This window comes from Phyllostomus discolor, chromosome 13 (assembly GCF_004126475.2).
Source record: "Phyllostomus discolor isolate MPI-MPIP mPhyDis1 chromosome 13, mPhyDis1.pri.v3, whole genome shotgun sequence".
Classification (NCBI taxonomy): Eukaryota; Metazoa; Chordata; class Mammalia; order Chiroptera; family Phyllostomidae; genus Phyllostomus; species Phyllostomus discolor.
Genome location: NC_040915.2, coordinates 38,479,749 through 38,506,482, shown reverse-complemented (window position 1 = coordinate 38,506,482; position 26,734 = coordinate 38,479,749). Strand labels below are relative to the sequence as shown.

Sequence of the window (26,734 nt, the reverse complement as noted above, 5' to 3'; positions counted from 1 at the left end):
ACTGTGCTGGAATCCACAAACTCAACATGTTTAATAATTGTTTCTTTTTTAATTTGAAAATATGGTTAAGTAAGTTTCCCCTGAGGCACTTGAGGATTTCTGATGCTATTATAAGAGACACTGCTTCTGAATTTTTCATTTTCTATGTTCACTGCTGATATATTAACACAAGTTTTCCATAATGAACTTACATGCAGAGACCTTGCTAAATTTACTCATTAATTCTAATGATCTGTATAATACCCAGGATTTTCTATGCACAAACTGTGCCACCTGCAAATGAAAACGTTACTTCATCCTAAACCTTACGTCTTTTGATGATGTTTCTGCTTCCACTTCCTGGCGAGGTCCGTCTGCACAACTTCGGATAAAATTAGTCCTAGCAGACATCCTCGTCTATTTTTTTTTGGTCTTGGGAGAAAACTTTCAATACTCCACTCCTAGGAGTGCTGCTGATTGTAGCTTAAGATACACTTCACACGATTAAAGAGGCTCCTGTCTTTGCACAGCGGGCGGAGAACACAGGAGGGGGTGGTTCCGCCACATCAGTTTCCCGCCACTACGTCACCTTCCTCATGTGACATGCTACGTTTCTGATGATTAAAACACCTCCCGTTCCTGGGGCAGTACACACTGCTCACTGGGAGCCCAGATGGGGTCTGGGAGCCACTGTGACAGGTACTTGGCACTCAGAACGGAATTATCGGGATTGGTTTGGACTAACTGGGACCTGCCCTCTAAGTCACGTGAAGAAATGACAGGCACAAAACCCTTCCGCTGAGGAAAGGGGAGAAAGCACATCGTATTCATCAAAAGTGTCTGCAAGACTTGTATTAATTTGTTCCAAGATACTGGAAATAAGGGGTAGCACCCAAAGCAACGCCCCTGGATTCCTATGACATAAAAGCACAAGTACACTTTCTGGATTACCTGGTCCTGGTGCGCTGCCCAACCAAACTCGGGGGCTAACCCCGAGAGCGGCCTCAGGGTGGGGCGCAGCCGGTGGAGCGGGAGCAGGACAGCTGCCCGTATCACTGACACAGACTTAGTTCCACATTGTCCACAGTTTATGAAAATAGTCCGTTTTAAAATATTTTTTTTGCTCAAATGTAGTTGAAAAATACAAACATCGCTATTAAGGAGGCATTTATTAGAAACTCATTTATAAATACCTCTAAAGAATAGAAAACTATGCATTTAATTATTTTGTACCCCCCAAACATCCTGCCAACGTTTTGCCATCTCGTTATGCAAATGAGACCACTGCCTCCTCACACACGACTCCGCCCCCAGGGTAGAATTGCATAGAAGTATTGCTAGATTGCATCTGTAAAACGTGGCGGAGCCTTCCTCTGGGGTATTATTAGTGCTGCCGGCTTCATTATCTGGTCCTGACGACCTGGAAACTTCATTTAATACAACAAAGGTTTACTCCGAGGTGGCAACTGCTGACAGCTTTCTTACAAACACGTGATTTTACACCACAAATATGGCTTCTGGTCTGACAGTGTCCAAGACAAAATATTTTCTCAGTTATTACTTCGCCAGACTTCGCCTTGGCGTGATTCCCTGATATGTGAATACAATTTGAATCCAAAATAAATATTAAATATTTATAAAGTTTACTCCCGTATAAATTATCTAACGTCCAATGAGTTGTAGTGTCTTGATGAAGGCTTTGCTTCTTGCTGTCTCCGTGGGGACTCTTCTCTGGGAACATTCAGATCACAGTAGACCCAGCGCCTGAGTATCCTCCCCACTGAGAAGACGGGCTCTCCGTCATGATCCCTGACTCCAAACCATCATGACCCGAGGGTTTTCCGAGACGGGACTGGACTTCACAGGAGGCCGCCGGCCTCGAGCACGCTCGCGTCTGCCCTCCTGTGGATCCGCTGGTGGCTGTTGAAGGCCGATCGGTGGTGGAACTTCTTCCCGCACTCGCCGCACTCGTAGGGCTTCTCTCCCGAGTGAGTCCTGTGGTGCACGGTGAGGTACGACTTCTGAGAGAAGACCTTCCCGCACTCGTTGCACTCGTAGGGCTTCTCGCCCGAGTGGCTCCTGTAGTGCACGGTGAGGTTCGACATGCGGGAGAAGACCTTCCCGCACTTGCTGCACTCGTAGGGCTTCTCGCCCGAGTGGATGCGGTGGTGGATGGTGAGGTACGACTTCTGGGAAAAGAACTTGCCGCACTCGTAGCACTCGTAGGGCTTCTCGCCCGTGTGCACCCGCTGGTGCCGGAAGAGGGAGGAGTTGTGGGAGAAGGTCTTCCCGCACTCGGGGCAGCCGTAGGGCTTCTCCTCCGCATGGCTGCGGTGGTGCGCGCTGTAGTGCGACAAGTCCGAGAACGGCTTCCCACACACGTTGCACTCGTAGGCCCTCTCCCCTCCCGGCAGGGGCGGGTGCCCGTCCAGGGCCGGGCCCCCGAGGAGGCGTTTCCCACACTCGCTGCACGCACAGGGGTCCTCTCCCGCCGGGCTCGCGCGGCGGGCGGCGAGGCAGCCCACCGGCGAGGACTCCCCGCACCCGCTGCACCCGTGGGCCCTCTCCTCCGCGTGCACTTTGCGGTGGCGGATGAAGGCCGAGTTCAGGTTGAAGGTCTTGCCGCACTCGCCGCACTCGTAGGGCTTCTCCTCCAGGTGGCTCCTGTAGTGGATGGTGAGGTACGACACGCGAGAGAAGAACTTGCCGCACTCGCTGCACTGGTAGGGCTTCTCGCCCGTGTGCGTGCGCTGGTGCGTGATGAGGGTGGACTTGCGGTAGTAGGACTTCCCGCACTCGGCGCACTGGTGCAGCTTCTCGCCCGTGTGCGTGCGCTGGTGGTCGCTGAGGGCCGACCTGCGGGAGAAGGACTTGCCGCACTCGCCGCAGGGGTAGGGCCGCTCCCCCGAGTGGTTCCGCTGGTGCAGCGTGAGGTGCGTCTTCTGGCAGAAGGTCTTCCCGCACTCGCTGCATGCGTAGGGCTTCTCGCCCGAGTGCGTCCTCAGGTGCTGGGTGAGGTGCAGCTTCTGGCAGAAGGTCTTGCCGCACTCGCTGCACTTGTAGGGCTTCTCCTCCAGGTGCGACCTCCGGTGCACGGTGAGCGTGCCCTTCTGGCTGAAGGACTTCCCGCACACGGTGCACTCGTAGGGCTTCTCCCCGGTGTGGGCCCTCTGGTGGATGATGAACTTGGACTTCTTACAGAAGGACTTCCCGCACTCGCTGCACTCGAAGGGCTTCAGTTCCACCTGGGACCTCTGGTAGGCGCTAAAACCGGACAGCCGGAGGAAGTCCGGCCCGGCGTCGCCCCACGCGTAGGGCTTCTCCCCGGCGTAAGCACCCGCACGGGCCATGAAAACAGCTTCCCTGTCCAAGGCGTCCATGCACTCGTTATAGTCGAAGGGTTTCTCTAAAGTATCCACTTTCTGAAGAGCACTTTCCCCATTCTGAGGACAGCCCCCCGCGTTTGGATGAGATGCCCGGGGTCGCTCCCCACGGTGCGCCTCCCCGCATCCGCCGCACCCGCCCCGTCCCTGTCTGGCGTAGCTCCCGTCGCTAGTGATTAACTCCGCCCCCGGCTCTGCAGTTTTTCCGCAGGAGACGCAGTCGCGGGACGCGCCGGCAGGCACAGGGCTTGCCTCTGCGCTACAGGTTGTGTCAAACGCGCTCTCTCTCTCTCCAGTCGGGGTTCTGCCACTGATACAGACTGCTCGCCTCGAATGGTCGTCCTCACTTTCTCGGGTTCTGTCCCACACCTCGTCGGCTTTCCAGGTTCCCTCTGAAAAGGAGTTAAGGTGGAATGAACCGCGTGAGTCTGAACACACCGGCTACACAACGGGAGGGGTGCCGAGGGCCCTGCTGTGGGGCGGACTCTGGCGTCCACGCCAGCCTCACAGACAAGGAATGTAAAGCCTTCTTCCCCCTTGAGGGTCATGTAAGACAGACAGACAGACACACACACACACACACACACACACACAGCGGTGGGGCTGGGGGGCATGGGGGTGGGATGAGAGCGGGACCGGACTCAGCGTTAGTGGACAAGGGGGAATAGGTTCACCCTGAACACGAGTGCCTGTGTCACTTTACACACATGTGGAGGGCTCTGGCAGAAAAGGCCAAATGGACACAAGAAAGGAAGAGCAGAGGACAAAGCCCGGGACGAGTGCCAGGTCCGGGCGGGGATCGGAGGACCCCGAGTGGACGGGGTCCATGGGAGAAGAACAAGAAGCACCAGATGGATATTCAAAGGGAACGTTCAAGTGTGAATTGTACTTGGGAGAAAGAGATTACAGCTTATATTAAATGGAAACATCACTTCATACCAAGATCACCACAGTAACTTCTTCACTAGTATAAATCCTCCCAAAGTCGTGGCCGTTCCGTTCTGCACAGAAATCCAAACAAACACCCCAACAGCCCCCTTTCCCTCGCACGCAGACACAGCCCCACGACCGGGGCCCCGCCCGCCCAGCCCTGCCCACGCTCCCGGGGAGGGGAGTGTCCAGGGAGTCAGCGTCCGCAAGACGCAGGACCAGACGGCAGGGAAGCTTTCCAACAAGCTCACCCCTTGCCCTGGCTGGGGGGGGGGGGGGGGGGGGGAACGGATGTTTAACTCCGACTCCAACACGTGACACGCCAGGGGACCCTGGGCCAGTGACTGGGCTGTGCCGCCATCTCGCTCACCTGGACCGTGGGCCATGGTGCCTGGGGCCCTGGGCTGGGCACAGACCGGCCCAGTTAGCCCACGCTGTCTGCTCAGGGCGCTCTGACAAGGCAAAGGCCCGTTCCGTTTCGTCACTCACTTCCTTCCGGCTTTCTGACTTAAACATCCCTAGACCGGCCCCAGGTCCGACACGACACTGTGACTGAACTCTGAATACAAGCAAGAGCCCCACACGCCCGGACTTCATCTGGTGTAAGACCCTAAATACCAGAGCCCCACAGGGGGCCCTAAAACACTAACTTTTCTCCAGCGAGAGGACAGATTTCTCGACTCTCTCATCTCTCATTACCTGCTCTCATCCACATTCAGCACAAAGCTGACCGTTCTGTGCTCCAAAATCTACACCCGAGCCCCCAAAGCCCCAAATACCAACAGAAACCCCGTCCCAAGGAGACAGACCTCACCAGCGAGACTCTTCAGGACCTGGACCCACAGCGCACACTCCAACCAGCGCCGCGCTAGCCCCCACACACGCCTGCTGCTCCGGGGGCCTGGGCTCCTGCCCCGGCCACCAGCCTGCGCTCAAGTTCCTGTTCTCGTAACCTGTCCCTGCTGTGGACAGAGGGACGGGCCCGGGACTGCTGATGGGAGAAAGGGAGGAGGGAGGAGGGTGCAGGCACCCGTCAGGGAACACAGTCCCCCGGACGGCAGGTTGGAGGTGGTGGGTGGCGAGGTGCATCAGCACCAGGCACACAAATGAGGCCCTAGAGGCTGAGACCAGATGGTCCCTTTCAAGGGGCCCACAGAGACGTGAAGAAGTGGACAGCAGTCCAAGGTCAGCACCCTGCGGAAGGCCAGACAATGAACCGGACCCCCAATGAGACAGACTCGTCCAAGACATCTGCTGTGACTCGAGACAGCACAGACAGACACGACGGCCCTCGGGGAGAAGAGGAAGGTGCAACTACTTCCGGCAAGATGGAGGAATAGGTGGACGCACCGTGCCTCCTCGCACAACCAAGATTAGAAAACCGATAATTTACAACAATAATTTACTATCAGAATAACACCCAGATCCGGCAGAGGATTTATCTGAATGGAAGTCGGGCAGCCAAGAAGTTGAAGTAGACGCGTTCATCCGGACCGGTAGGAGAAGGCCAGCCGGGCAGGCGCGGGGCTGGCTCGGGTCGGCGGCGCGCAGAGGTCAGGGGAAGGTTTGGTGCGAAATCGGCGCAAAAGCCATCCGGCGCACAAGAAGGCAGCGGTGATCCCTGAGTACGCAAGCTGCGGCTGGCAGACCCAGAGGGGCAGCGATTGTGGACCAGGGCAGAACTCGCGGCCCAGAAGCCCAGACAAGGGTCTGAGTCCAGGGGAACGGAACTACCGCCATTGTTTTCTCCCGCCCCGCCCCCACATATAACGTCACAATCTAGCAACTGGGGTGCCCAGCCCCGGTGAGCACCTAAGGCTCTGCCCCCCACCGTAACAAGAGCAACCAGACCGGAAAAAAAAAAAAGGAGAGACAGGGGGAAAAAACAAAAAACAAAAAACTATGTTTTCAACAGAGCAGATCAGTCCCCCAGGACTCATCCTTTTGAGCAACCAAGAACTAGCCAATCTATCAGATGCGCAGTTCAAAACACTGGTGATCAGAAAGCTCACGGAACTGGTTGATTTTGGACGAAATTTAGATGAAAGAATGCAGATTACCATAAAACAGATGCAGGAAGACACGCGGAGGAGAGCCAATAGCGAAAGGAAGGAATATGAGTCTCAAAACAATACAGTGGACCAGAAGGAAGATAGAATCAACCAAGCAGGAAAGCATGATGAAATAAGAATTCAAAAAATTGAGGAAAAGATTAAGAGCATCCAAGACACCTTTAAACGTTCCAATATCCGAATTATAGGGGTACCAGAATCGGAAGGGGAAAAGCAACAGATTGAGCACATATTTGAACAAATAATAAAGGAGAACTTCCCCAATCTGGCAAAGGGAACAGTCTTCCAAGAAATCCAAGAAGCTCAGAGAGCCCCAAAGAAGTTGGACCCAAGAAGAAACACACCAAGGCACATCATAATTACATTAGCCAAGGTAAAAACGAAGGAGAGAATCCTAGAAGCAGCAAGAGGTAAGGGGACAGTAACCTACAAAGGAGTTCCCATCAGACTGTCAGCTGATTTCTCCAAAGAGACCTTACAGGCAAGAAGGGGCTGGAAAGAAATATTCCAAGTCATGAAAGACAAGGACCTACAACCCAGATTGCTTTATCCAGCAAAGCTTTCATTTAGAATGGAAGGGCAGATAAAGTGCTTCTCAGATAAGGTCAAGTTAAAGGAGTTCATCATCACCAAGCCCTTATTTTATGAAATGCTAAAGGGACTTATCTAAGAAAAGAAGATAAAGAAAAAACATGTATAGTAAAAGGACAGCAAACTCACAAATATTAACAACCACACCTAAAGCAAAACCAAAAGAAACTAAGTAAACAATTAGAACAGGAACAGAACCACAGAAATGGAGGGCACATGGAGGGTTAGCAGCAGGGGGGTGGGAGGAGGAGAGAGGGGGAAAAGGTACAGAGAATAAGTAGCATAGAATGTAGGTTGAAAATAGATAGGGGGAGGGCAAGAATAGTATGGGAAATGTAGAAACTAAAGAACTCATAAGTATGACACATGGACATGAACTAAAGGGGGAAATGTGGGTGGGAGGGGGGTACAGGGTGGAGGGGAGTGAAGGGGGAAATGGGACAACTGTAATAGCATAATCAATAAAATATATTAAAAAAAAAAAGAGGAAGGTGCAGCCAGTGTCAAGACACCGGACGAACGGAGGGCGCACGCAGCTGGAGGGCGGAGGCCGGCACCTCCCTGCAGAGCGCATGCGCACGGGGCAGCGAGGAGGGGACGGCCTCACACCTTCGGGAGGGGACAAGGTGTCGGCATCTGAGTGCCCAGGGCAGGGACAGGAACGGGGGGCAGAAAAGGAGCCTGGGGCACTCCTCAGCAAGGAAGGAACGAAGACGGAAGACAGAGAGAACACTTCCCACCGGCCTTTCGAGTACCGGGAAACAAAGGAGTTCCGTGAAAACGCGGAGGCTAGTCACTGGGCACGCCGCACGGCCAGGGCGGGGATGTGAGCACGGACCGCCCCTGCAGGTGGCGGGAGACCACGGGGAGGCTGCGGCCACATGCTGGACAGCGAGTGCGGCCGGGACAGTGGGAGCCGGGCCTCGGAGCCCCGAGGCACGCAGGTACTAGGGGTCTCGCCCAAGGGCTGAGGACCGTTTCTTTTCTTTAAAGATTTTATTTATTTATTTTGAGAGAGAGAGAGAGATATCAATGTGAGGTTGCTGGGGGGGGGGTCATGGCCTGCAACCCAGGCATGTGCCCTGACTGGGAATCGAACCTACGACACTTTGGTTTGCAGCCCGAGCTCAATCCACTGAGCTACGCCAGCCAGGGCTTGAGGACCCTTTCTAAAACTGCGACGTCCCGCTAACTTACCTGGACAGCTCTGGCACGGGAAGTCACCTTCTGCCACCCATGGCTCCTCCCCCTGCTCCAGCCTGACGATCACGTGGGGCTTGGTGCTGTCGTACCCTGTGCGTGAGAAACGGAGCCAGGCTCGGGCCAGCCGCTCCGCCCCGCATCTCCGCGCGGGAGGGGCCGCTTGGAGGCTGCACCTTAGCAACACTTTACCAACACCAAGACTTTGGCGGGGAAGCAGAGACCCAGACACCACCTGGTACCCACAAGGGATCCCATGGTCTTATCCCTCGTTTCCTCGAAGTCGAGAAGCCCCCGCGGAGCACAGCCCGGGCGCCCGCCCACCCCGCTCACCCACGGAGACCAGGTGGCTGTAGTTCTCCAGCATCACGTCCCGGTAGGTGGTCTTCTCCACGGGGTCCAGCTGCTGCCACTCCTCCTGGGTGAAGTCCACGGCCACGTCCCTGAACGATACTGGCTCCTGCAACGGCACCGTGGTCGGGATTGGGGTGGGAGACAGGGTGTCCAGGGACACAGGCTTACTGAGCTCAGGGGTGAAGTCAGCCCGGTTACCTTTCACACTACAAGCTGTAGAAGGAAAATTAATCATACAGGAATGCGTGGCCTTTGACTTCTCCCTCTGTCAAAAAATAAGATAAACAAAACGCCTAGACCACAAAGAAACCATTTTCTGGTTTTGCAACGGAAGTGTCTGAGTTGGGGGCCACAGAGGAGTGTGGCTTCATTCCTGCCCTCCGGAAGCTGCGGCCCAGTGAGCAGACGCCGGGTAAACGCACAAGCTGTTTATCGCCGGTCGCATTCTTCAGCCGCCTCGGCTGGGGCCTGCCCTTCCCCGCCCCATGCTGGTGCCTAGGACCCCCGTGCCTCCACCTCCCGCCCACACTTGCCGCTCCGGAGGCCCCGCGGCGAGTTCTCGGAGCCGACCCCGCCGCACCCCCACGGCCGCTCTGCGCACCCAAGCTTTCCCCTCCTTCACGTTTCATCTCCAGTATCTCCTTCCCGGGGCAGCAACCGCCAGGGCTGGCGCGAATGCTGAGGTGTCACTAGGGCGAGGCGCACGAGGTGATGTTAACTGTTTTCATTTTCTGCTGCCAGGCTGGGCTCCACAGGCCGTGCCGGGGGTCCCGCAGGATGAAGGGGAGGGAAGAGGGTGACATGTGAAATGCGTCCACGGCAAAACCCGAAGTGGCATCGGTACTAGGGGGTCAGCACAGGGCAGACACCGAGAGGACACTTTGTCAGGGACAGCTCTATCGCAGCAAGAAGCGATTTCAACTGGAGAGCGAGCTGAAACACACAATTACTCTCCTGCCTAAGCCAAAACCCTAAGCGTCCGATTCAGAGGAATGAACAGCTGAGTGAGTCCATTCTCGCGGGAGCCCTGGGGCCCAGCTGCAGGTCTCGGGAGCAGGGGTTTCTCGAGGGAACTCTCGCGATGTGGGGCGGAGCACCCGCTGCACGGGGCGGGGGCGGGGCCGCAGCGCACGTGACCGCAGGCTGGCCCACGGCGTCCCGGAGCGTCCGCAGCGCCCACCGCCGCACAGCTACGGCCTGACCGGAATCAAACGAACGCAGGGCCACCCGAGCTGCCGGGGCTTCCTGTTCTCACTGCACAGAGTGGCCAGGCGACGGGTGGGTCTGGTCGAAACCGCGCGGCCAAGACTAGCATGGCACGCCGCTCCAGAGCCCCAGAATTAGGGGGTGACACGTTTGCTATCCAAACGGAAAACTTCCGTCTGGGACAGAGAGTGGGCCGATGGCACACCAGGAATGGGGGTGTGATCCGAGACCCCCCAGGCAAACCAGGGCGCACAGTCAACTCAGCCCGTGACGGATGTGGAGGCTGCTCCCGGAGGCCACGCTCAGAAAACGGCTCTCACCGGCAAGCAGCCTGGACAACCCCCCCCGGCCAGGCACCAAGCGCTGGAGAGCCGGGACCCCGGGGGGCACTGCTGGTGGGAACGCGACGCGCTGCGGCCGCTGCGGACGCGGTGCCGTGGCCCCTCAATAATTCAGTTACCACATTGTTGGCAATTCCGTCTCCGGGCCTATGCCCTGGAGGCTGAGTGTGGGGACGTGTTCACAGCGGCATTATTCCGACAGCTCAGACGCGGGAGCAACCCAGGTGCCCGCGGGCAGATGAACGAGTCGGAGAAAGGCGGCACACGCTCACAATGGAACACGTTCTACCTTAAAAAAACGGAAATTTCGACAGATGCCACACACGGGTGAAGAGGACATGATGCTGAGTGAAATAAGCCGGCCGCAAGGAGACACACAACGCACGGTTCCGTCTGCACGAGGCACTTAGAGGAGTCGCAGCCCTGGCCCCGGGGAGGACAACGGGGCGGCCCAGGGCAGGGAAGAAATGCACAGGGGCAGGGTCTCCGCTCTGCTGCCTGAGACGCTTTCTGGACACGCTGGCGGGGACGGCCGCCCGACACGAATGTACTCAATGCCGCTGAGCGGCAGCACTCAAGGGTGTTTAAGACAGCAAAGTCGGCGTCAGGCATATTTTTCCACAATAAGAAACTGGGGGAAAATGAAGTGACAGCAATCCAATTACACACACCCCTGCCCACTCCCTCCCGCAGTCAGCACCTCCGTCAGGGGGGAGGGGCACACGGGGCCACCCGAGCAGTGCGCTCCCTGCGGCTGGAGCAACTACTCTCCGGGAAATGGGAGTCAAAAAGCCAAGAACCGTCAGCTGAGGACAACAGCAGAAACAAAAGATACGCATCAAGATGAACAACCCAGCAACAACAGAATCAAATCCATACAAGAAACAACTTACGTTTTTTTATATTGATATTTTTAAAACATACAAAGCAGGATATTGCTTCCGTGAAGTGTGACCACTCTGCTCAGAAACAGCCACCAGAGGAAACCTCGGAACCAAAGACTGGATTATGAGGCCGTATTGAGAAAGCCAGATCCAGCGGACCGGACCCTTTCCGGAGGACAGATCACGGAGGAGGAGCAGCAGGAAGTACAACAGGCAGAGGCGAACACGGTGCCAGAGCGGAAGGCTCACGTCGGCCCTCCCAGCACCAGGGGCCTGTGACACGCAAAGGAGAACAAACACTGGGGAAGAAACACAAGAGACCCAGCAACCTCCTGGTACGATATTCAAAAGGATAAGAAAAAAATCCAAAAAAGTCACAGAGGGGAAAAACACACTGGACCCTCGGTCACCGACACGGTTTCTCACGGGGAACTGCCCACCGCTTTTGAAAGGAGAGGGACTGGTGACCCAGAAGTCTCACCCGGCCACACCAGCGCGTGCGCCCGGTGACACGCACCGATACCGCCCCCCGGCGGGCCCCCAGCCGACGGAGCAAGGCAGGAAGTGCAGGCTGTTCCGAGACCAAGGCGAGGGAGCTATCGAATCACCGAGCGGAGCCAACGGCCTTCTGCCTGAAGTGAGTCCAGAAGGCAAGGAGTGCGAGGGCTTACTCAGTAAGATTCCACACCCCCATCACGTATGTCAACACAAACACCCAACATGAATCCAATACCCGCCTGGAGAGATCCCAGGTAACAGCTAAGTGGGACTTATGCCAAGAAAACAGAAGGGTTTGTTATTTGCCAACCTACTAATATGACATGACATTAGAATACAGCCAAGAAGCAAAATCTTGTATCTGCAAGATGCTGAAAAGCCTCTGGCAATATGCAAAATGCATTCTGCATTTAAAGAAGAAAGTCTTCAAGAAAATAGGAATGACTGATACTCCACTAACATGAATGTGTACATATTTGCACACAAACTCTTACACTCTAACATGCATAGTATGTGTGATATACACATGCAACTGACATATACACATATATCTCACACACAAGCACATGTAGAATTATTAAATACACACACACACACACATGCTCGCACACATATATTCACGCTTCAGTCCTCTCGGTTCCAAAGTCGGGATGTGACTTCCTGGGGACACACCCAGCGCTCCCCAGAGAGACGGGGGACAGGCAGGGCCAGCCCCACAGCTGCTGCCCGGGAGCTCCCAGCCAAGGAGCCGTCAGTGGACTCGTGGCGGCCCAAGCGTTCGGCCCCAGGTGGAAGGTCCGCCTTGTACGCTCACTCGCCCCAGGGCCTCTAGAGCCTGGCTGCTTCACTTCCGGCCCGGTCCTGCTGTCGGGACCGCCCACAAGCTGCTCCAATGCCCTCAGGCACCACTGGCACCTGAGAGGGTTTCAAAGATCTACACACAGTTGCCCATCTCACGGAGCAGGGTAGATGTGTGATTCGTGATGCGCGACACCCGCGGAGTGGGCCGAGTAAGTGCCTATTCCGCCCCCTGCTCCAAAACACCCACCTAGCGAGTTGTCCTCAGACAGAGGACGTGTCAGATATCAGGCTGATGAGAAGAGAGACACTACACTTGATCTTAGCCAAAAGGCCGAGAAACGACTGAGACTTTCTTCTTTAGAAGAGAATTCCAACTAGTAAATGAAGAAGAAATGGTAAAGATGCACATCACCACCTGGCCTCCCCTAGTGAATTAGTAGGTCGCGGCCATGAACATGGATCAGCAGGTACTAACATCACAGTGCGAAGGCAGGGAGGTGACACGGGCCTCCAGGAGAAAGAAGACGGAGCTCACGGACGACGGTCTTGGCAGAAGGAGTGAACCTACATCTGAGTCAATGTGCAGCTCCAACTGTCAATTTCACAAGGTGTACAGGGAATGGGAAAGAAAAAAGTAAAAGTAAAGCAAATGACAATACAATCAACACAATCCAGACTCCGTGGAACTGAGGATAAGCAACCCAGTTTCTTCAAAAAACAAACTGCAAGGAAATCACATGAATCATAAAGGGGGAGTTACTGTTCAAGACTCAGAAGGCCCATCCACCAGCGGCAATGAATGGGCTCTGCTAGTGTCCTGACCAAAAAGAAGGAACCCGTCCACAGCCGAGCCTCACTGAACACGCCTGACCGGGAAGCTACGCAGGGTCGGGCCCGGTTAGTGCTTGGAAAAGAACAAACCAAAACAAAACAAAAAATTTTGGAAAACTGAAACTTTGAACGCCAGATGTTATAGCAGAGAGAATGGTATGGTAAGTTATCCCCACCCACCATTTGAAACTCCTTATTGTTCAAAGATATAGATAGAAATATGGGTAAATTTTTTAAAAGGCCAAGAAAAGGGAAAAATATCAGTTTGGAAGTAACCGATGTCCAAGGCAGATGAATGGCCACGAGAGGAAAGGACCAGAAAGTGTCCACTGGATTTGACTGCACTTAGGTCACTGCTGATCTCTACCACCAGACGCGGGGAAGCGGCAAGGACAAAACCAAGACCCGGAGAACGCAGGTGGGAATGGGAAGGGAGGGCACCTTTCCTGGAGAACACTTTTTTGTCCTGTTGGCTGGCAACCAGATACACAGGCTAACAGGAGTATCTCAAGGACGGACTGGTCGCTGCCCCATGGCTTCAGTTTGATCCCTAGATTAAACAGTAAAAATGGAAACCTGTCTATCTGCATCGCGATATTTTGGTGCCTGGAAAACTCAGGAGCGCCAAGTTCTCCTTGGGCAGGAGGCCCTCTGCTAACGAAAGTGAGTATAAGCCCACAGCGCAATGACTTCCTGGGTGGTTATTACGAAAGCTACTCACATTATGTCAACTTTACCAAAGAAAACTTTCCAAGTCGCGGGATACTTTTAGAAGCCACAAGTAACAAAAATGGTTTTTCTTCTTACTCTATACACATCACATAATGGATGGCATTTTCCTTTTTCTTCGACAGTCAAGGACATTGGTCATATTTGCGGCTCAACTTCAATAGCCCTGAAGTATCATACCACCTGTGCATGTGAAGTTGACAGATTCCTGATGCTGATCTAACACTGTCAAAACTGGATCTTAGCCCTGGCGGGTGCGGCTCACTGACTGAGTGCCAGCCTGGGAACCGAAGGGCCGCAGGCGGGACTCCCAGCCAGGGCACACGCCTGGGTTGCAGGCCAGGTTCCCAGTGGGGGGCACTCAAGAGGCAACCACACATGGATGTTTCTTTCCCTCTTTCTCCCTCTCTTCCCCTCTCTGAAAATAAATAAATAAAATATATTTTTTAAAAACTAAACTACACTTTACACGTCTTTTATGTATTTCCATGTTCCTACTTTAAAATACGGATACTTATAAACCTCCTAACGCACATTACAAAGCCAAGTGGGACAACTCACCTGGAATTCACGCATCTTTCTGCTGCTCTTGGAAAAGTGTAGAGCTTGTTCACACTGGACCTAGGAGAGAAGAAGCAAGTGACTGAAGTCACGAGTAACCAGGCCTGCTGAGGCAAGAACCTCTTGCATAAAAGCCACCAAACAAAGTTCAAGAAAATGACATTGCGTGAACACTCAGAAGGGGTGAAGAGAGTGACAGAGGCGAACACACGCTTACGCCAAAAGAGTCAGAGGTCCTTAGGTTACTCTCGCTGGGGAACAGAAACACTGACTCCTTTTTCAAGTAGTTGGTCTCCGTTAAATAAACGGTGGGAAAAAGTCCCTTTATGCAGCTTACACATTTCCTTACTGCTCCTTTCAATTCCTAAAAGTCAAAGGATACACCGGAACACAGAATATGAGCTCTCAAAAACGGGACAGATGTGCATCAAGGCATGGTTTTGTTTATCCTACTAAACTTGATTAGTGCTGCACTTAATCTTTTACTAAGAAACCAGTAATAAAGGGGGCCAACACCTGGCCGGGAGCCTCGGTCCTGTCAACAACCCCACCTGCAGACGAGTCACCGCCCTCTCAGGCCCCGTCTCTGTCACCGAGGCGGCAGCACCATGGCCCCCTTGCAGACCCAGCCTGCGCTGCCCTGTGGGACTGACTGCACCCGGCACAACCAGGGGGAGCCGGCGCACACTCAGGTCAGACAACAAAGGTCCTGAGGGGCGTTTAGAGACCCGCCTGGAACTGGGACACGGGGAGGACAAGAAGCAGAGGAAGGGGTGTCGGGGGTGCACACAGGGGACCCGGCACGTCCGCAGCCCAGGCTGACACCCTAGTCGCCCAGGAGACCAAGAAGTCACAGGTCCCAGCAGAGCGCCCCCTCCCGCCCGAGCAGCCCGCCCTGCACCTCGGCCCAGACACCAGGACCTCCGGGAAGTGGCCAACGCTCCCTGTCGCACACTCGCGTGTCCTCGCCCCGGCGAGCCTGCTCACCGCGGCCGGGAAGACCCACAACCGACCCGGGGCCGCAGACGCACGACCTACCCCGCGGGACTCGCTGATCCGCCCCAAGGCTCCCGAGGCTCCAGGATCCGACTGCTCCTCCGGCGCCCCTCCCCCGGGGTCCCCGCCGCCGCGCCTCCCGAGGCCGCGTCCCCGAGGAGCCGGCTCTGGGCCTACGGGACAAACTCACTCAGGAGAACGTCCCTCCCGGGGCCTCACCGTCCGGCGCGCCTCAGCCGGGTCCCCGCGATGCAGCCCAGCCCGGACCGGACCGCGCCGCCCCCGCCGCCCAGCTTCTCGGGCCTGGCCCGCGGGCTCCGGGGTCGCCTCGGGGGTCCCCGCTCCAGAACCCGCCCGCCCGCGCGAACCCTGGCCCGCGCAGCCCCGCGCCCGCTGGGTGGCGGCCCGACCGGACAGCGTCCAGCCCCGCAGGCCCCGGGATCCTCGCCCAGCGGAGGCCAAAGCCTGGGAACCACGGCCAGCGGTGACCTGGGCACGGACAGGAAGCGACAGCAGCGCGGCGGCAGTGCGCGTGCGCGAACACGCGCGCAGCCCGAGGTGCACATGCGCACGAGGGCGCCGGAAGTCCCCCTGCCAGGACACACCAGGACAGCGGCACGAATACCAGGACTCCGTTTCCCATAAGTCCACGTGCCGTCGAGTTACCCCTAACTCGAAAGTCCTTTCCTTACTGTGAGTCACTGAGTGACGCGAAGCGCGAGAGGAAACGTATCTGTGTTGGCGGTGCGTTTCTTTTCCCCAACAAGGGGAAGGAAGGCACTCCAGACTAGTGCTCAGTGATGTTATCGCAGAATTCTCTTTACTAATATTGCAATTAAATGTCACATCTGTAAGTGTGCGTGTAACACCCTTTCCTTATTTATCAGTGTCGTGTGTCGTCACTGATTCTCAGTCTTAAGCTCTCAAGGTAAGGAAAGGACTAGGTCGCCGGGACACGTGCTGCAGCGGCGACATTACAGACGGCCCTTTAAATTATGGGAAAATTGGGGTCCCGGTCAGGGCGGCAAGCTCTCCCCGCACAGCTCTTCTTACCAACTGGATGACTACTAAGACGTCCCCTAATTCGACGGCACGTGGACTTATGGGAAACAGAGTCCTGGTATTCGTGCCGCTGTCCTGGTGTGTCCTGGCAGGGGGACTTCCGGCGTCCTCGTGCGCATGTGCACCTCGGGCTGCGCGCGTGTTCGCGCACGCGCACTGCCGCCGCGCTGCTGTCGCTTCCTGTCCGTGCCCAGGTCACCGCTGGCCGTGGTTCCCAGGCTTTGGCCTCCGCTGGGCGAGGATCCCGGGGCCTGCGGGGCTGGACGCTGTCCGGTCGGGCCGCCACCCAGCGGGCGCGGGGCTGCGCGGGCCAGGGTTCGCGCGGGCGGGCGGGTTCTGGAGCGGGGACCCCCGAGGCGACCCCGGAGCCCGCGGGCCAGGCCCGAGGAGCTGGGCGGCGGGGGCGGCGGGGTCCGGTCCGGGCTGGGCTGCATCGCGGCGGCCCGGCTGAGGCGCGCCGGACGGTGAGGCCCCGGGAGGGACGTTCTCCTGAGTGAGTTTGTCCCGTAGGCCCAGAGCCGGCTCCTCGGGGACGCGGCCTCGGGAGCCTTGGGGCGGATCAGCGAGTCCCGCGAGGTAGGTCGTGCGTCTGCGGCCCCGGGTCGGTTTTGGGTCTTCCCGGCCGCGGTGAGCAGGCTCGCCCGGGCGAGGACACGCGAGTGTGCGACAGGGAGCGTTGGCCACTTCCCGGAGGTCCTGGTGTCTGGGCCGAGGTGCAGGGCGGGCTGCTCGGGCGGGAGGGGGCGCTCTGCTGGGACCTGTGACTTCTTGGTCTCCTGGGCGACTAGGGTGTCAGCCTGGGCTGCGGACGTGCCGGGTCCCCTGTGTGCACCCCCGACACCCCTTCCTCTGCTTCTTGTCCTCCCCGTGTCCCAGTTCCAGGCGGGTCTCTAGCCGCCCCTCAGGACCATTGTTGTCTGACCTGAGTGTGCGCCGGCTCCCCCTGGTTGTGCCGGGTGCAGTCAGTCCCACAGGGCAGCGCAGGCTGGGTCTGCAAGGGGGCCGTGGTGCTGCCGCCTCGGTGACAGAGACGGGGCCTGAAAGGGCGGTCACTTGTCTGCAGGTGGGGTTGTTGGCAGGACCGAGACTCCCGGCCAGGTGTTGGCCCCCTTTATTACCGTTAATGCTTATTGGTAAGGGATCCTTTGGGCAGCACACTCGAGTTGATACACATAATTGAAAGACTTAGCTGTCCTTGAGTCTGTCCCTTCACTAAGAGCATCCTGCAGGTTTTGTGACCTTAAGTTGTTAAAACAATAAGAAAGATAACTATAACAAGAGTTTTAATTTTGTGTGTGTAACGATGGAGGATTCTTTCAGTAGGCTTGGATGTTCATTCTCTGGTCAGAAATGCGTCCACTGAGTCACCACGTAACCATGTCGGAGTTCAGGACGTGCAGGTGGATGCTTCCTCCTTTTCATCCTTCCAGTGTCTTCTGTAGGTTCAAAGGGACAGTCTCCCCCAGGCGTCTTTGATGGGTCTTTCTTGCTGAGTTCTTACGCAGGACGAGCACTTCCCCGGCCGGCCAGATCACGTAACTCCGTTGCTGCGTTTTCCTTCTCCAGGTCTGGCTCCACTTTCGCCGTCCACCACGGTTTTCCAGGAGCAGCAGAAGATGAGTAAATCTCTGGTGAGTTTCTCTGGTTACGTGTCTATTCCCTGGTTTGTTTTATAACAGACCTTCGGAGGTGAACGTTTCCAGCTCTAAAACGTGCAAGTAGACCAGATGGAGGAGGTGCCCAGGCACGTCACGGGCAGCAGAGCAGTGCCAGGCATTCCCTGTCACGTTCACGCGTGTGGACAGCAGGATCCTCCGGAGCGCTTAAAGCCAAAGGACACGTGTGCCTCATGCTCTTAATATTTGCAGCAAGAATGGCAAATGCCATCCATTACTTGACTCACACTGACCAGCTACAACACTTTTCTGTCACGGGCTTTAAGATCTTGTGGACACTCCCACTGGGACAGTGACCAGCCTTCCTAAATGACAAGCCCTGAGCTGCTCCCACTGGTGCCTGGCGCTCCCTGTAAGCCAAGGGCGTGCCGCCCAAGGAACACTCAGTGCGCATCACCGCTGGGGACTGAAACGTCGTCGTCCCATAGACATGCTCTCTTTACTGCCTGACCGGCGGTGAAACGAGGACCATCTGGAGCAATGGCCCTCTCACCCTTCAGACTAGTCCCCAAATGCCTCTCAGGTCATCTGTCGCGGGGCTGCACAGCAGACCAGGCGGTGACTCTCTGGCACAGGTTCCGCATCTCCCACTCGGGTTTTGGCCTGCAGCCTGCAGCGGGGTCCTGTCCCTGCCCCGCCCTGAACCTGACCCGGGGAAGGTCCCCCGAGGTCTGCAGTGGCACTGCTGCCGCCTTGCCCGTCTGCAGTCTCCTGGTCGGCTTCCGTGATCAGGTCTTCCCTCGGACGTGGTCTCAAGAGGCAATTCTTTCCCTCAGGGAGCTTCCGTTCTCCTTCGAGGAGGCGACTCCTCTCAGAAGTAACCGTGGGAGCTCAGGGGACCCCCGCCCCCCAGCTGCCAGTACCCGGGAAGCTCTGCCATGTGGCGAGCACAGGCTGGCAGTGGCTGTCTTGTCGCTGAGTGGCCCAGCCACTCGGTGGGTGGGGCAGTTTGTGACACTGATGGCCCTGAGAGGAGCGGGACCTCAGTGGCCGCAGGGGCTGGCGAGGCGCTCAGACGGAGGAGGCGTGAGGGCACTGACCGGCTGCTGCAGGGCCGGGGAGAGTCTCTGCTTCCTCCGGACGAGGGCCTGCTGGGTGGGCGGTGCGGTGGGGCGGCCGTGAACGCCGCCAGTGCCGTCCCCACGTGGGTTTCGTCCTGCAGAGACGCTGAAACGTCTTTCCTGGCGGTGGGTTGGGGGAGGAATTCGCTGGTCCTGTGATTCTTTTGTTTCCGTCTGTTTGTCGTCCTCCCCTCCCTGGCTCGGGAGCGCCACAGCAGTCGCTTTCTTCGGACCAGCCACGCAGGTGGCGTGCTGGCTGCTGACTCGGGAGCTTTGTGTGTCCGAGACTGTCTGTCTTTCTCCCGATGTGCAGGAGGGCTCTGCGGCTGGCTCAGGGGTCCTGGGACTGCGGTCTTCGGCCCAGCAGCTCCCGCTGTTCCCTGTGCTGCCTGTGACACCTCTGACAGCGGAGCCCGTGGCTCACGCTCTCCTGGGCCTTTGTCACTGAGGGGGCTGCTCTTTCTCTCAGTCATTGCCAGTGGAGTGTCAGTGCTTGCTCCTCTCCTGGCCGGTCAGGAAGGGCCTCTCAGAAAGGGGAGGAGACTGCACCCCTCCCCCCTGCAGGGGCGTGAGCGGCGCTGTGCACAGGGACGGCTGGCTCTGAGACGGTGGGGACCGAGGCTGTCGCAGAGCATTCTCCCTCCCACGTGCGACGCTCTGGCTCGTGCGGAAACGTCTAGAGGGTTCCGCTGCCGAGGTCACTGAGCCATTGCTGGACGGTCAGTCTGCCGAGGGGTCCTCACGACACGCCATCAGGCGTTGTTCCCGTTCCATTTGTAGCTGACCTAAACCCCCCGAATGTCTGCGGTTCGTCTCGGTCTCCCGATTGGTTATCCAGGTTTTCTGAAGCCCCCCTTTCTCGAAGCTGCTTGTTCTCAGCCTGGAGAAGAATGGTGTAGTTTCCCCTCCCCCTTACGCCGGGCAGTGCCCTTGGGGCAGCTGTCGCGTGTCACCGAAGGTCATGTGGAACACCCGCAGCACTGCCGTTTCCAAGCAGCCACAGCAGCGCGCAGACACCAGCGGGCACCGAGGGTTCCGGCGGGGGCCCGGGCAGACCGGCCTCGGGCCGACCGGGCAGTAACACTCCAAACGGGGCTGGATGCTGCCTGGCTCGCTTGTCGCTGTGGCGAGCACTGCAGGCTGGCGCTTCCTGGGAGCTGCCAGAGGACCGGGAGTGGACAGGAGCAGCAGCTGAGTTTCGGCACATGCACATTGAGTTTGGGACCTGGGACCTGTGTGCCTGGAGTACCAGAGAGGAGTCCAGGCTGGCAGTGTGGATTTGTGCGATGTCAATGTTGCAACGGTGGTTAAAGCCAGGAGGCCAGCTGGGGCCACCCTCAGAGCGGTGGGGGCAGACGGCAGAGTAGCAGGCGAGAACGGAGCCCAGGGCCCCTCGCTCGGGATGGCGCGGACTGGAGGGGCCGGCGAAGGCGCCTGAGCAGGAGCAGAACCAGCACTGTCCGGGTTCTGGAAGCGAAGGAGTGGAGTGCGCCCTGTGCTCCCACGAGTGCCCCTCAGGCCCGCACCTGCCAGCCTGCACCCCCACACCATGCACAGCCTTGCGTTCTTTCCGGTGTGTGCTGGATGAGCCCCTTTCTGTGTCTGTCTGACAGCTCAGGCTCCTCCCACGACTCGCGACACGACGAGCATATGATGTTCATGGTTGACTTCACCTGTGAGCTCGGCCAGCCCCAGTCCCCGGACACCTTCTGTGCGTCACCCGGTTCCCTTCACGCTGCCGTTGCAGGGGCCAGTGTTGTTCAGGGACGTGGCCGTGGACTTCACCCAGGAGGAGTGGCAGCAGCTGGACCCCGAGCAGAAGACCACCTACCGGGACGTGATGCTGGAGAACTACAGCCACCTGGTCTCCGTGGGTGAGTGGGGCGGGCGGGGCGGGCGCCCGGGGCTGCTGGGTGAAGGGGACTTCCCTCCCGTTCGCTGACTGTGAGTCACGTGCTCTGGCCCCAGGCAGGGCACTCCGGTCTGCTCCTCACTGAGCGGTCCTCAGCTTGACACCACCTGGCCCAGGTGTGCGCTGGGGCTGCGCAGCCCGTCAAGCAGACTGGGCTGAAATGGAAGTGCTTGGAAGCCCAGCAGCCGGGCCCAAGGTCCCTTGTTTCTGTTCCCAGGGTGTCACGCTGTCAAACCGGAAGTCATCGTCAAGCTGGAGCAAGGGGAGGAGCCGTGGGTGGAAGGGGAGCTCCCGTCCCCGAGGTGGCCAGGTGCGTCCCGAGGGGCCGGGCGGGGACTGGCGGTGCTCTCCCAGGGATTGTGGTAGCCCCGACCTCCAGAAGCGACTGCAGGGGCCGCCCGTGTGCCCTCGCTTCCCGGCTCACCCTGAGGGCGTCTTCCTTCCCCACGGCAACCGCGGGGTGTGGAGCTGTTCCACGCTCCCTCCCAGAACCAGAATCCAGGCGCCTCCTTCCTCCCCCCAAACTCTGGGTCTCGCCCCCTCCTGAGTGTGGTGACAGCAGGAACCGGGCGCGTCTCGTGTCCCTAACTGTTCTGTCCCGGAGCCTTCCCCGCGTCCTGTCACAGCAGGGACCAGGAGAGCCCTAGTTTGGGTTCCCGTTGCACAGCGAGGCGGTGAAAGGGCTCTTGACCGGGTTTTTACCTGTTCCTGTTCGACCGTGGGCTCGGGAAGTCGTGGCTTTGACATGGGTAAGGGCAAGCACGGTAGTCAGGTCTGTCTAAAATCTGTGAGATGAGTAAAAGTAAAGGTCGCAATTTTTGGAGCAGGCTGAGGAGTCTGATGTTTAACGTTCATGCACCGAGTGAAGCTCTAAGCTCTCAGGGCCTGTCTGTGGGGCCAGGCGCCGCTCTGAGCACGTTACGTGTGTTGAATTACACGGTCCCACGCTAGCCCCACGAGGTAGGTGCCGAGTTGTCTGCGTGTCGGCAGGATGCTGCCGAGTCGGAGGGCGGGGCGGGAACTTGCCCCGGGTCACCTGCCAGAGTTCATGGTCAGTGTGAGTCCTGTTTAAATCATAGCATCACTAGAGTAGTTCAGAAACCCAAAACCCGGGACGGGCGACCTGCACCATGGTCGCTGCACACCCCCCGCTGGACGCACCTGTTCCTGGGGCTCTCCTGTGGGGGGGGGGGGGCGGAGACAGGGCCCTGGCTGCAGGGCTGCTGCCCCAGCCACGTGGGGGTGCGGGGTTCAGGTGTCCATGTGCTCCGCGCTGCTGTGTGGGGTCTGTAGAGACACAGCCAACTAGTCTGGGAGACCTGGACTGGCCACAATGCTGCCACAGACCCCTGAGTGTGAGGGGACGGTGCCTCGGGCTGCCACGTCTCCCAGGTGACAGGAGATGACACTGGGAAGCTCTGCATGTCCTCCTCCAGAGCGTGTCCATCCTTGGAGTGGTCTTACGACCTCCCTGTCCCCAGCTGTCCTTGTTGCCCTGTCACTCATCCCCACCGGTGGGGAGTGCTCTCACGTCTGGTGTTCAGTGGGCGTCCTGTCTCCCGGTCACTGCTCTGGGTTTCTCTTTCACCTTCTACGTCCAGTTTGAACGGGGCCTTACAGAGCAGTAAAGGTCACAGGTGCTGGTGTTCTTGTCAGTCCACTTCCCCTCTCGTCACCACGGGGGACTGTGTGTGTGTGTGTGTGTGTGTGTGAGAGAGAGAGAGAGAGATTCCAGACCGAAGGATGACGGGGGGAGGATGCGTGGAATTCCTTCCATCTGGGAGGCCAGCACCTGGGCCGCAGGGAAATGCTGGTGTGTGTGTCACTCCGTACCTTGTGTGGGGAGATGACCAAATCTGGTTGGTTGTGCCTTCTCTTAGACGCCTGGAAAGTCGACGGGACAGAGATGGCCCAGGAGAGCGAAGACAGACGTGGGAGGCAGACCGAGCCCGCCACCACCGCCGCCGAGACCCTGGCCGAAGAGGGAGGCACCCTTCTCGCTAAGGCCTCACGTGTGGAGACGAGCCCTGCTCCTTCAAGGAAAGTGCCCTGCACGTGCGACTCGTGCGGGAAGACCCTGACGCCCGCCCCCGCGTACATCAGCAGCGACGGGAGCTACGCCAGGACGAAGCCCGGCGCGTGCGGCGCGTGCGGGGAGTCGCCTGTGCACGTGAAGCCGGAGCAGGCGCGCCCCGGGGAGAAGGCGTGTGGGTTTAATCAGGATGGGGAAGCCTATACTCTAGATGGGGAGAGTATTTACCGGAACATGCGCATGTTGGAGAAGCCCTTCGAGTACGGCGGACGCCAGAAAGCCTTCCCGGAGGAGCCGGTGTTCGTCGCCCCGATGGCGGAGAAGCCCTACAAGTGGGACGGGCCGGCGATGGCCTTCCTGCAGATGTCGGACCTGCGCGCGCACCCCGCGTCCCACGTGGAGATGAAGCCCTACGAGTGCGGCGCGTGCGGGAAGTCCTTCTGTAAGAAGTCCAAGTTCATCATCCACCAGCGCACGCACACGGGGGAGAAGCCCTACGAGTGCAGCCAGTGCGGGAAGTCCTTCTGCCAGAAGGGCACGCTCACCGTGCACCAGCGCACGCACACCGGGGAGAAGCCCTATGAGTGCAGCGAGTGCGGCAAGACCTTCTACCAGAAGCTGCACCTCATCCAGCACCAGCGCACGCACTCGGGCGAGAAGCCCTACGCGTGCGGCTACTGCGGCAAGGCCTTCTGCCAGAAGACGCACCTCACCCAGCACCAGCGCACGCACTCCGGGGAGCGGCCCTACGTCTGCCACGACTGCGGCAAGACCTTCTCCCAGAAGTCGGCGCTCAACGACCACCACAAGATCCACACGGGCGTGAAGCTCTACAAGTGCGCCGAGTGCGGCAAGTGCTTCTGCCGCAAGTCCACCCTCACCACGCACCAGCGCACGCACACGGGCGAGAAGCCCTACGAGTGCAACGAGTGCGGCAAGTTCTTCTCGCGCCTGTCGTACCTCACCGTGCACTACCGCACGCACTCGGGCGAGAAGCCCTACGCGTGCGGCGAGTGCGGCAAGACCTTCTACCTGAACTCGGCGCTCATGCGGCACCGCAGGGTGCACACGGGCGAGAAGCCCTACGAGTGCAGCGAGTGCGGGAAGCTGTTCTCGCAGCTCTCCTACCTCACCATCCACCACCGCACGCACTCGGGCGTCAAGCCCTACGAGTGCGGCGAGTGCGGCAAGACCTTCTACCAGAACTCGGCGCTCTGCAGGCACCGCAGGATCCACAAGGGCGAGAAGCCCTACGAGTGCTGCGTGTGCGGGAAGTTCTTCTCGCAGATGTCCTACCTCACCATCCACCACCGCATCCACTCGGGCGAGAAGCCCTACGAGTGCGGCGAGTGCGGCAAGACCTTCTGCCAGAACTCCGCGCTGAACAGGCACCAGCGCACGCACACGGGCGAGAAGGCCTACGAGTGCTGCGTGTGCGGCAAGTTCTTCTCGCAGATGTCCTACCTCACCATCCACCACCGCATCCACTCGGGCGAGAAGCCCTTCGAGTGCAACGAGTGCGGGAAGGCCTTCTCCCGCATGTCGTACCTCACCGTGCACCACAGGACTCACTCGGGCGAGAAGCCCTACGAGTGCGGCGAGTGCGGGAAGAAGTTCTACCACAAGTCCGCCTTCAACAGCCACCAACGCGTCCACCGGAGGGCCAGCGTGAACGTGCTCGAGGTGGGCCGGCTTCTCTGAGGTTGGGCCCCGCCTCACGGCGGAGAGCCCGCCTGGTGCTCGCTGCACACGGCTCTCCTGGCGCCGGGGGTCCGAGCTCCCGGGGGGGCGTAGGCCAGCCGGGCGATCTGACAGTCCACAGGGCGGAGGCCACGGCTGCCCCCACGAGGCGGCGTGACGGCTGGGCCACCACACTGCTCAGGAGTGAAGCCCACGGACACGCCGACTGTGCGTGGGCTTGGGTGGCTTGGACCGTTCCACATCAGGGAGCTCGTGCCGAGGGGGGTGCCTTTCTACGGGATGTGGAGAACACTCTCCTTTGGGAATTGTGAATACTGAAAGTTATGTTTTTGATACGATGTTTTTTTGTCAGAAAATCACATGTGGTGAATAACCGCGCCCCTTGTGTAACCAGAAGCCGTAGAGTCAGGGAAGTCCCCCGGGCAGCAGCACAGCCGCCCTGACCTGCGTCACACTCACGTCCGAGTGTCCCTGAGAACGTGTGACTCCGCTCACCCGCTCCTTAGGATGCTGCGTCACAGGAATTGTAGGTCCCTTCTCGGCCGTGTTCGCAAAGGCAGTGCATCCTTACCGGAACACTCTGTAGCACACACAACAAGACTGCTCACCTGAGACAGCACCACTCTGTTAGCGCCGGGTACGCGCTGCCACTGAACTAGCAGAGGCACGGAGAATGCTCCTCTACTCTTCCCCAGCACTTACGAATGTATCCGCCCGTCGGCAATGAGCTGATCCTTCCCTGCAGAACTCGGTGTTTTTCATAACAGTGCCCGCTGTATCCGGGCCGCCAAGACACAGAAGTTATGTGTAAAGTGGGCGGAAGCTGCACAGCTAATCTTGCCTTGTGACAGGCGTCTCCAGCACTGGGAAGCAACTGAAGTATTCGTTGGCTCTATATGGTTTTAAAATATTCCCATTTTTATCTATTTCTTTTTCTAATTTGTATCTAATTTTTTTCACCTGTTATTATTTGGATGTCTACACAAATGTAAGTGTGCAGACCACCATACAATGTATTTAGCAGTTATCTGTATTTTTGTCAGCTATAATAGCACTTGTGAAGGTTGTGCTGTGCTCCCTCCGGGTCCTGAGTGGACGGACACGCTCCCGTGGGTTGGTGGCTCACGTTGTTGAGTGACTGCCCTCATCACCTGCTCCTTGCTGTCTGGTGGCAGAGTGTGGCGGCCATGTCTCCTTACAGAATGGGGGATAAATCCTGATCACTTTCGACCGTTAATGAGAACCCCTCTCTCATCACCAGAGATGGAGGGGTCACAGGACTCAGTTCCAGACACACACAAAGGAGATATCTGACAGGCTATTCCTGGAAAAGGTTTCCTCCGAGATTCAAGGGATCCTGAAGGGTGGCGTGGAGTCTGGCGTCAGAGCCTTCTTGTCGGGGTGTGCTGCCCAGTGGTGTCTTCCAGCAATGTGAGCCGCTGAAGCGTGAAGCGGCAGGAAGGCCGGAGGGCCCTGGGTGCTGCTGCTGAGACCACAGAACCACCCAGGGGCGTAGCCACGTCACCCCTGGACTGTTCTCTGGTGAAAGACTACATTTATTTTTAGGCAAGTGGATATAGGTTGCTCTGTTACAGATAACCGAAGATACAAAGTTATACTTTTTTAGGAGCTACCCAATTGAGAAGCGGACTTTAGGTAAATCATTTATTTCGAGGTGTTGATATGGAGATTTATTTTCCACAAGTTTTGATGTAAGTAGTTTGAGCATTAGAAACAATTAAGTGTATACGTGTCCTTGAATTGTTACATCATTGACCTAAGGACCTCTGGAACCTGATACAATCTTCCTTTTTATAAAGCATGACAAGATTTGTTTCCGTTCGTTTGTATCATTCACGCAGCATTGCTACAATGCCTGTTGATAACATACGGTGTAAGGTAAGGACCTGCTTTTGTTTGCTCTTCGGAGTCCG

At 57.6% G+C, this 26,734-nt stretch overlaps 2 protein-coding genes and 1 non-coding gene across 10 annotated transcripts; 1 reads left to right on the top strand and 2 right to left on the bottom strand.

Annotated features, from left to right (window-relative positions):
- Nucleotides 1-155: 155 nt before the first annotated feature.
- On the bottom strand, nucleotides 156-16,014 carry RBAK (RB associated KRAB zinc finger). 7 transcript variants are annotated; one of them, XM_036014774.1, is made up of 8 exons: nucleotides 15,767-16,014; nucleotides 15,399-15,529; nucleotides 15,047-15,186; nucleotides 14,361-14,420; nucleotides 8,489-8,615; nucleotides 8,153-8,248; nucleotides 2,191-3,754; nucleotides 156-2,021 (listed from the first exon to the last, which is right to left on the bottom strand). In XM_036014774.1, the coding sequence occupies exons 1-8, from the start codon at nucleotides 15,997-15,999 to the stop codon at nucleotides 1,721-1,723; spliced, it is 2,652 nt and encodes an 883-aa protein (XP_035870667.1). In that variant the 5' UTR covers nucleotides 16,000-16,014; the 3' UTR covers nucleotides 156-1,720. The 7 variants fall into 7 exon arrangements, with proteins under 7 accessions (XP_035870667.1, XP_035870666.1, XP_035870668.1 ...); XM_036014773.1 differs by having other exon boundaries at nucleotides 1,779-3,754; XM_036014775.1 differs by having other exon boundaries at nucleotides 1,779-3,754; nucleotides 15,846-15,969.
- On the top strand, nucleotides 10,676-25,190 carry ZNF12 (zinc finger protein 12). Of its 2 annotated transcripts, XM_036014779.1 has the most exons (6): nucleotides 16,561-16,691; nucleotides 16,929-16,994; nucleotides 17,985-18,049; nucleotides 20,903-21,029; nucleotides 21,285-21,377; nucleotides 22,948-25,190. In XM_036014779.1, exons 3-6 carry the CDS (start codon nucleotides 18,035-18,037, stop codon nucleotides 24,798-24,800), a joined length of 2,088 nt encoding a protein of 695 aa, XP_035870672.1. In that variant the 5' UTR covers nucleotides 16,561-16,691; nucleotides 16,929-16,994; nucleotides 17,985-18,034; the 3' UTR covers nucleotides 24,801-25,190. The 2 variants fall into 2 exon arrangements, with proteins under 2 accessions (XP_028384582.2, XP_035870672.1); XM_028528781.2 differs by lacking the exons at nucleotides 16,561-16,691; nucleotides 16,929-16,994 and adding an exon at nucleotides 10,676-10,702 and having other exon boundaries at nucleotides 18,040-18,049.
- Nucleotides 12,399-12,582, bottom strand: LOC114510505. The gene has a single exon (XR_003685677.1). It is a non-coding gene; the product is annotated as a U2 spliceosomal RNA (small nuclear RNA).
- Nucleotides 25,191-26,734: the final 1,544 nt, after the last annotated feature.